The 10,966-nt window shown below is 42.9% G+C and overlaps 1 protein-coding gene across 5 annotated transcripts in view; it reads left to right on the top strand.

Moving 5' to 3' along the window:
* Nucleotides 1–7,474, top strand: part of LOC113648451 (A-kinase anchor protein 7) — a 33,789-nt gene extending 26,315 nt beyond the window's left edge. For 4 of the 5 annotated variants that reach the window (XM_047818428.1, XM_047818431.1, XM_047818427.1 and 1 more), the window contains 2 exons: nucleotides 4,796–4,831; nucleotides 6,570–7,474. In XM_047818428.1, coding sequence (XP_047674384.1) covers nucleotides 4,796–4,831; nucleotides 6,570–6,733 — 200 coding nt within the window. In that variant the 3' untranslated portion in view covers nucleotides 6,734–7,474. The remainder of the gene's footprint in view (nucleotides 1–4,795; nucleotides 4,832–6,569) is intronic. The other variant, XM_047818429.1, reaches the window with a different exon arrangement.
* The last annotated feature ends 3,492 nt before the right edge of the window (nucleotides 7,475–10,966 follow it).

Below are 10,966 nucleotides of genomic sequence, written 5' to 3'. Positions count from 1 at the left end.
AAACCTCTGATACTGTAGATGTGACTCCTGAATTTAGATTTATAGTCCTGACTACTGAATTATTAGATTTAAAGTTATGGCTGTTAAATGATCTGATCTATTTGAGTTGTAGTCCTGAATACTGAATTCTTTCAGTTGAACTGCTTGAATATGTAACTTATTGCTGGTTGTTGCTTGCTATTTAACCTCCTAAACCTCTGACTCCTGGATTGATTGAGTTACAGATCTCACTTCTCAGATATTTGAGCTCCAGTCCTGATGTTCAGGAGACTGAAGTCACAGCCCTGACTCAGTATTTGATGCTCATTTATTCCAACGTTGTCTTTTTTTAGATCGTCCCTTTAACAAGGTGTTTTTTTCCCCATTATGTTTATATATATATTTTTAATGTCCTATTTATTCTTTTAAACTGTCTCTGTCCCAGTCTCCCCACTCAGGGTGCTGCAAAAGACTCACGTAATGCTGCTTGGTTCAAAATTTAATCAAACCACTTTGCCTGTATTTATATAAAGCACTTTGAATCACCTTCGTGTATAAAATCTGCTGTATAAATAAACCTGCCTCGCCTTGCCTTGCCTTGCCTTTAAAGGACCAGCTGCTGCAACTGGTGGACAGAGAACTGACTCACAGTTATGAGTCCAAAGTGGTGTTGTTGAATGATATTTCATTACATAAGCTGCTAGAACATTTAACCTCCAATATATATTTAGGATGCAGTGATGTGAATTCTAGCTCCAGCTGTTCTGACATTTCTAATGAATCATTATTTATACACTGCACCTCACTAAACCTCACTACACCTAACTATAATTCACTATACCTCACAATACCTCACCACACCTCACCAAACTTCACTACATCTCACCAAACCTCACTATACCTTACAATACCTCACTTTACCTCACTATACCTCACCAAACCTCACCACACCTCACTAAACCTCACCAAACCTCACAATACCTCTCCAAACCTCACTACCCACCTCACCACACCTCATAATACCTCACCAAACCTCACAGTACCTCAAAATACCTCTCCAAACCTCACTACACCTCACCACACCTCACAATACCTCACCAAAACTCACTATATCGCACAATACCTCACTTTACCTCACTACACCTAACTATAGTTCACTATACCTCACCACACCTCACCAAACCTCATTACACCTCACCAAACCTCACAATACCACACAAAACCTCACTTTACCTCACTACACCTAACTATAATTCACTATACCTCACCACACCTCAATAATCCTCACCAAACCTCACCACACCTCACTAAACCTCACAATACCTCACAATACCTCACCAAACTTCACCACACCTCACTAAACCTCACAATACCTCACCAAACCTCACAATACCACACCAAACCTCACAATACCACACCACACCAAACCTCACCACACCTCACCAAACCTCACCACACCTCACAATACCTCACTTTACCTCACTACACCTAACTATAATTCACTGTACCTCACAGTACCTCACCAAACCTCACAATACCACACCAAACCTCACCACACCTCACTAAACCTCACCAAAACTCACAATACCTCACCAAAACTCACAATACTCCACAATACCTCACTTTACCTCACTACACCTAACTATAATTCAGTATACCTCACAATATGTCACCAAACCTCACCACACCTCACTAAACCTCACCAAACCTCCCAATACCACACCAAACCTCACCACACCTCACTAAACCTCACAATACCTCACCAAACCTCACAATACCACACCACACCAAACCTCACCACACCTCACCAGACCTCACAATACCTCACCAAACCTCGCCACACCTCACTAAACCTCACAATACCTCACCAAACTCACTATACCTCACAATACCTCACTTTACCTCACTACACCTAACTATAATTCACTATACCTCACAATACCTCACCACACCTCACTAAACCTCACCAAACCTCACAATACCTCACCAAACCTCACAATACCACACCAAACCTCAGCACACCTCACTAAACCTCACCAAACCTCACTACACCTCATCCAACCTCACTATACTCCACAATACCTCACTTTACCTCACTACACCTAACTATAATTCAGTATACCTCACAATATATCACCAAACCTCAACACACCTCACTAAACCTCACTAAACCTCACAATATCTCACTTTACCTCACTACACCTAACTCACATATAGCTGCTGGAGTATTTTCCCTTGAGCTGTATTTCACTCACCTCCCTGAGAATGTTTAAACGTTTTAGACACAACAGTTGTTTTCCTGACAGTTAAAGCTACCAGAGAGTTCACTGAAGCTCCACTCACATAATTGGCAAGCGGCGGCTCTTAGAGAAAGAAAAGACTTACTTATTTTCCTCCCCGGAGACGAGCAGCTTTAAGGCAGTGAGTTATTGTTGTAGCTTTTCAATGTTAGTGCGAGTTTCTGAGAACGTTACAAAGAATTATACAGCGATAAGGAACTGAACTTCACACTGAACACAGAAGCTTTAGTATTTAAACAGCTACAAAAACACACAAAGGTCTAAAGCGGTGACTTCTGTACGATCCACAGAACAGACGAGAAATGTACGTCCATTTATATCTTTATTTTCTAGCAGGTCCTTAATTGCAGCCAATCCGGTGTTCAGGTGTAACAAGACTTCTTTTTTTAGCTTCTTTATCTTTTTGACCGTTTTGTTTTTTTAATTAAGAATACATTTTTTTATCCTTGTTTTTTTCTTACTTTTTTTTATACAGATTTAAATAAAACTCCTCCCACATTTGTCTCGATTTACATAAAACAATTTTCATAAAATATATTTTTATTATATAAACTTTAACTTTTTGGATTTTTAAGCTTAAGACCAATTATGTCAGTGACTATATAGTGAAATTTATTTATTTAACTATTTATTTATTTATTTCATGGCTTTTTTATTTATTTATTTTTATATTTAATTCGTCCTTTCAGTTCATTTCTGTCCTGTGTAACTGTTTAGAAAATGTAAAAACAATTAAGTTCATTTTTTTTCATATTATTCATATTGTTCATTTTTTCAGATATTAAATGTAAAATTATTATATTTCTCTCTTCACCTTTGCTGAAACACCAGCTAAATCTTGCGATAAATAAATAAATAAATAAGTAAATAAATAAAATGTAATCACTAATTTGTGCAGTTACGCTTAAGGTTTGCTGAAAATATGGAGTTTTTATTTTTTAATAAGAAATAGCATATTGACAAATCAGTGAAACTCTACGATTGTATAAATAACGGCTGAAATTTGTTCTGCTCGCTGCGAGGAGTTTGAGAGGAAAATGAAAGTAAAGCAGATCATCAGTTACAGTAACGACAGAGCTTTAGTGTTCATTGGCCTTTTCTTCATCACCACATCTTTAGAACGGAGGAGAACTCAGAGGAGAACTCAGAGGAGAACTCAGAGGAGAACTCAGAGGAGAACTCAGAGGAGAACCGGCTCGTTAGAAATGTCAGTGCAGCACTGGTGTGAAGTGTAAAACCGGTGGCGTCTGATGACTCAGATTCAGCATATTCTCACTAACCTCAGTGAGCTGTCAGGGATTAGTCAGAGTGATAGAGAGCGTTTGTGATTGGTCTGTGTTTACAGCACACATGTTGTGTAACCTAACTGCTACCTGTGAAACAGCAACAGTGGTGGGAGAAGCCGAAGGACGTGTGTGTGTGTGTCTGTGTGTGTGTGTGTGTGTGTGAGTGTGTGTGTCTGTCTGTCTGTCTGTGTGTGTGTCTGTCTGTCTGTCTGTGTGTGTGTGTGTGTGTGTGTGTGAGTGTGTGTGTCTCTGTGTGTGTGTCTGTCTGTGTCTGTCTGTGTGTGTGTCTGTCTCTGTTTGCGTATCTGTGTGTGTGCCTGTCTGTCTGTGTCTGTGTGTAAGTGTGTGTGTGTGTGTGTGTGTTCTTTTTTTTCTAATTTGGAGGTTTTGTTGCGGTGCACGCTTCATAATCAGAAGTGCGTCAGATCGCAAATGATTTCTAATCGACCGGAGTGAAAAAAATTGAGAATGTTCTCCTGCATGAGACTGAACTCATCATACGGTGGAATACGTTCTGTGTTCAGGCTCAGAATAAAGTTTACTAAAGCTCACAGCAATAAGACAACAGACACGTGCACAGGAAACCATTAACAATTCCCTTATTATATACGGTAAAGGCGGGGCTTATTATAGGCCCCTCCCAGGTTAGTTTAGAATTAGCGCTACGCTGACAGTAAAGTTAGTGCAGTGCGGAACATAAACCACGCCCACTGGTGTGTGACACAAACCTTTGTGTGTGTTTACTACAGGAACAGAAGCAAAATCCAGAAATCACAACAAAACCTTTTGCACATGTTTCTTTCTGACTAACTTTCAGCACTCGTGATGTTTCTCGTGGTTTATGAGCAGAACTGAACGTCTTGATGTCTTTGGCCCTGAAGGCCACAAACAAGCACGTAGTGAACTTTAGACAGGATCACAGACGTGTGCTGGAGCTCCAGCTCGACTCAGGGAGCTGTTAATGCTGAACAACTTTATTACGAGTTGCTTAAACAGAATAGTCTTTAGTTCTGAGCTTTTAATAAACTTTACTCTGAAGCCTGGCTGTGATTCAGGGCTGTGACTGGGAACTGATGGAGGTGATGAGATGGTGGAGGTGATGAGATGGTGGAGGTGATGGAGGTGATGAGATGGTGGAGGTGATGAGATGATGGAGGTGATGTGATCCGAGGTCTCAGGATGGTGTTGACTTCAGTCTCAGATGTTAAACAGGTTCTGTTTGTCTTGCAGATCTTTTGCAGAGCGCACGACGCACCTCACAGACAAGTATGTGTCTCTGCTAAAGCTCTCTCTTTCTCTAAACACTCACACACACACACACACACACACACACACACACACACACACACTTAGACGCACTGAGATACACAGACACAAAAGCAGGCACACACACTTAGACACAAACACACACATACTTAGAAACACATGCGTGCGCACACAAGACAGATTGATAGACATTGAGACAACCATATAAACACACACACACACACACACACGTGCGCATACAAGACAGATTGAGAGACATTGAGACAACCATAAACACACACACACACACACACACACGTGCGCATACAAGACAGATTGAGAGACATTGAGACAACCATAAACACACACACACACACACACACACGTGCGCATACAAGACAGATTGAGAGACATTGAGACAACCATAAACACACACACACACGTGCGCATACAAGACGGATTGAGAGACATTGAGACAACCATAAACACACACACACACACACACACGTGCGCATACAAGACAGATTGAGAGACATTGAGACAACCATAAACACACACACGCTCTTGCGCCCACAAGACAGATTGAGAGACATTGAGACAACTATATAAACACACACACACACACAAATACACCCATAAACACACACACACACACATAGACACCCATAAACACACACACACACACAAATACACCCATAAACACACACAAACACACACATAGACACCCATAAACACACAGACACAGACACAAACACACACACACACATAGACACCCATAAACACACACACACACACAGCGCCCATAAACACACACACACACATAGACACCTATAAACACACACACACACATAGACACACACACAGACACCCATAAACACACACACAGACACCCATAAACACACACACACACACACACACATAGACACCCATAAACACATACACACACACACCCATAAACACACACACACACACACAGACACCCATAAACACACACACACACACACACACACACACACATAGACACCCATAAACACACACACATAGACACCCATAAACACACACACACACAGACACCCATAAACACACACACACACACACACATAGACACCCATAAACACACACACATAGACACCCATAAACACACACACACACACACACATAGACACCCATAAACACACACACACACACACACAGACACCCATAAACACACACACACCTCGTGAAGTTCCTCTTTCTTCACCTTGAGAACGTCCTATTACAGAAGTCCAAGCTTCATAGTCCAGGTTACGTCTCCACACGTAGACCAGAGCTCCAGATCCACATAGTGATAAATTAGTTATTAGTAACTTATTAACAAAAGTGTTCTTGTTCAAATAGCCAAAGTTTATTAGACATTTATTCACTAAAAGTACCTGAGGATGGACCAAACCCACAAACTGCGTATTAACAACCCGACTCGACGTCAGACGAACTCTCGCTCCCAGAACTGACCTGCAGTTAAAGCTGCTTTCAGTCTCGCATTTGTTCAGTCTGATTGTTTTCTACATGATATCAGATCATTGCTGCTTGACTAAAAGAGATTAGATGATGTTATGAAATATTTGTATTACGAGTCACGAGAGAGAAACATGGTGTTGATTATGTACCACGTCCCCTGGTGCTTGGACCCCGAGCATTACTTCTGTCTGTGTGTTATAAACAATGAGGGTTTTGTGTTAGTGACAGCCGTGTGTGTGTGTGTGTGTGTGTGTGTGGGTAGGTGGTAAACGCGGCCCTGAACCCGATGATGATGAGCTGATCAGTCTGAGTAAGAGGCTGGTGGAGGACGCCGTGTCCCGCGCCGTGCAGCAGTACATGGAGGAGACACAGCAGAATGGCTCCGCCCCCAAAGATGAGGCTCCGCCCAAAACCACCTTCAAATGACAGGGCGACCTCTGACCTCATATCCTCACCTGCCTGGGTGGAGGCCCGGGTCACGCCTTCTTCCTGCACACCTCCTCCCCTGCTCCGGGGGCGGCGGCTTTGTGCGTACGAACGACAGGGACGAGCGATCACGCCTAGACAAACCGGATTGGCTGAATTTTCTATGCAGGTTTTTTGCACACAGAATATTTTTTTTTGGTCTGGTCTGATTTGAGACCACAGCCATATCGAACTGCACTACTGGACCTGGACAGGAACTGGGCGGGTGTTTTGTAACGATGCTCCTGTGTGACAGTACGAGCTCTCATGGCTCTGTGTGTGTGTGTGTGTGTGTTTTTCCCCCCAAACATAACGAGCCGTGTTTATATGTTTGTGACCCCTTTAGGACGTGTGTGTGACACGCAGTGGGTCAGATGGAAACTGCACTCGGACACAGAGAGTGTTTACAGGAGAGCGAGAGAATTTAAGATGCTGTTAGGACGAGAAGACGTACGAGCTCGAATCACACGAGAACTGAGTGGGACACACACACAACACACACAACACACACAAGATGCACAACACACACAAGATACACAACACACACAAGATACACAACAACCACCAGCAAACTAAACTCTCTCTCTCACACACACTCACACACTCTCTCACACACTCACCCACGCACTCACACACTCTCACGCACTTACACACACTCTCATACACACACTCACACATACGCACGCACACACACACACACACATACACTCTCTCACACACACACACACGCACTCACACACAGTCACACTCTCATACACACACACTCACACACACTCTCATACACACTCATACACACGCACTCTCACACACACTCTCATACACTCACACACACACACACACACACACACACACAATCCCTCATTATCAAACTAAACCTTTAGACTACAGACATTTAGAGCATTAAATGCTGGAGGAATTTTAATTGAAATGAATCTTTTTTTTTATTAATGCTGATTCACTCGAAGAAAACCTCTACATTTTATTTTCCTTTTTTTTTCCCTCCAGGACAAAAAAAAAGTGAATGAATTTGATCTGGAGACATTTTCTCTTCTTCTTTCCCACTTCCACAGTGGCCTTAATCACAAACCATGTTTATTAGGTTTATTTAACTCGTGATTGTGTCTTTGGTTCATAAGAAATGCTGCACACGTCTCAACAGATCCTTAATGAATGATTTCATTCTAATTGTGTTTACACTCCGCTGTGCTTTCTGTTCGTCCCCAAACCTTATCCATTAAAACTCAACTGAACCTGAGACGTCGCTGTGCTGCTGCTGCTTCACTCACACACTCACACACTCACTCACTCACTCACTCACACACTCACACACACACTCACACACACACTCACTCACACACTCACTCACACACTCACTCACACACTCACTCACACACTCACTCACACACTCACACTCACTCACACACTCACACACACACACACTCACTCACTCACTCACACTCACTCACTCACACTCACTCACACTCACTCACACACTCACTCACTCACTCACACACTCACACTCACTCACTCACTCACACATTCACTCACTCACTCACTCACTCACTCACTCACTCACTCACTCACTCACTCACACATTCTCTCCACTCATCTACTCTCACTCACTCCACTCCCCCCACTCCACTCACCACTCAGCTTCACTCACTCACACATTCACTCACTCACACATTCACTCACACACTCTCACTCACTCACCACTTTACTCATCACTTCATCTTTACATATCACAATATCATACATTATTTTATTGTAATTCCATTCATAATAATTCCACTTCTCACTCTTTCACTCACTCACACTCACTCTTTCACTCTCTCACTCACTCACACTCACTCTTTCACTCTCTCACTCATTCTGTCATAGGAGTGTTAATAAAGATGTTTTGGTCTTTTCACCCACTCTCATTCTCATTCTTGCTCTCACTCACTCACTCTCTCACTCATTCTCACTCACTCTCTCACTCACTCACAGGAGTGTTAATAAAGATGTTTTGGTCTTTTCACTCGCTCTCTCACTCGCTCTCTCACTCGCTCTCTCACTCGCTCGCTCATAGGAGTGTTAATAAAGATGTTTTGGTCTTTTCTATCCCGTTGTGTTGTGTTGTGTTGTATACTTAGCGCACACACATTCCCTCACCCTCCGGACACATTTCCAGCAGTAGCCATGAGCAGCAGCTCCCAGAAGAAGGACAGCGGTGTTTAACCTCGATGGTGTTCTGTGAGAGCTAAAAGCACAACAGCTCGTGTTCACACGCTGCTCTGAGGTAATAAAGTAATAAAAGACTGTGGACTTGTTAGAGGAACCTATCAGGGGGACGGTGACGTTTATCTCTCTATCACAACACGTATAAAACACCAGAGGTCAAGGTTCTCTGTGTGGATTAGAGCAGAGTCCATACCTTCAGTTCAAGGCTGCGTGAACACGTCTGAGTCATGACCAGAGCGGGGAGGAGGCGTGTCTCAAACCGATCTGCTGTGTGTAATGTACACAACACAACACAACACAACACTACACAACACTACACTACTCCAGGTCCTAGAACAGAACACGGTCCCCACTCTGTGATAAAAACACACAACACACACAAACACACCGTCTATAAAAGTCCTGAGGCAAATCCAATAACCGGATTCACACAGCGTGAAACAGCAGCGAGTGATTGCTGTATGTCATCATTACCCCCTAATTACCCCAAGAGAAAAAAAAAACACACTCCCACAGTCCCCCTGTATCCACACAGCTTTAGAGTTTCTGTTTAGACTCACAGACGTTTACTTTAACGTTGTTTTCAGACGTGACTCGGGTCCTAGCGCTGAGCAGCTGCTCGTTAAATAGTCTAACAGGGCAGCGCTAACCCTCGCTTACACACATCTGTCACACCGAGTGTAGAGCGACGAGAAGGATGTCTCATGACCGTGGCATCAAACACAAAAAAAGTACAATACACATGGGTTCAGATCAATTCCCTACGGCTCTTCTTTATCCGTCAGTAGGTTTATTTAATGTTGTGGAATGTTACAGAAAATTGCTGTGTCCTGAACCTACAGCTTTACACCTGACTGTTACAAAGTGCTGATACTGGAGACGCTGACCAGCTGAAAAGGGGATCGTTATGTGATCGAATCTCTACGTGTTGTGCGCTGTGTGTTTTTGACCTTTACAGACAGCGTCGTCGTCTGAATTAATGCTGTTTATACTCTGCAACGACACACAGCTTCCTCTCTGACAGCCGTTTGTCTGGAGCCTTCGGTCAGAGCCCATTAGCCTTGTGTGTGTGTGACGAAGCCATGGTGTTTCAATCACAGCATCACGTCTGATCTCTGGGTGTCTCATCTCTGTCACACACACACACACACACACACACACACACACACACACACACACACACACACACAAACAAAACTGTCTCATCCCTCATCTTTTCCCTTAAAGGCAGACAGCCAAGTGTTTTGTGTTCTGCCCTGCTGTGTGAGCAGGCTGCTAACAAAGAGGCTTTCTCACACACACACACACACACACACACACACACACACACACACACACACCTCATCAGTAGCTCTACAGCCAGCAAAATGAACTTCATGAAAGATCAAAGTTATTCGTTATTCCGATAGCATTTTTGCTAGCCAGTTTATGTTTATTGCACCATCCCATAATACTCGTTTCCATGACAATAAAAACCTGTGAGTCAACTTAAAGCTTCATCCTCATTAAAGCAGAGAAACACCTAGACATCAGCTCGCCGAACTTTAAAAGTTTCCATTTGAGAATTTCTGTTGGATATGAAACGTCCTGTAGAACCTTCACGTGCAGATTGTAGATGATTCTAATCAGAAGAAAATGAGTTAAGCCATTAAAATGCCATTACAGACCATCAGATCCACAATGAACCCATTAGGAACCAGTTTAAACCGGTTTACTGATGGCTTCACATCACCGACCGGAGCCAGAACTTCTAATATCTGCTAGATTTAATCTGTTCGCTAAACATCTGTTAGCTTCACTGCAACAGCACGCTAACATTGCAACAGCACGCTAACACTGTAACAGCACGCTAACATTGAAACAGCATGCTAACACTGTAACAGCACGCTAATACTGTAACAGCACGCTAATACTGTAACAGCACGTTAATACTGTAACAGCACGCTAATACTGTAACAGCACGCTAATACT

This window comes from Tachysurus fulvidraco, chromosome 9 (genome assembly GCF_022655615.1).
Source record: "Tachysurus fulvidraco isolate hzauxx_2018 chromosome 9, HZAU_PFXX_2.0, whole genome shotgun sequence".
In the NCBI taxonomy this organism is placed as follows: domain Eukaryota; kingdom Metazoa; phylum Chordata; class Actinopteri; order Siluriformes; family Bagridae; genus Tachysurus; species Tachysurus fulvidraco.
This window is presented reverse-complemented; position numbering and strand designations above follow the sequence as displayed.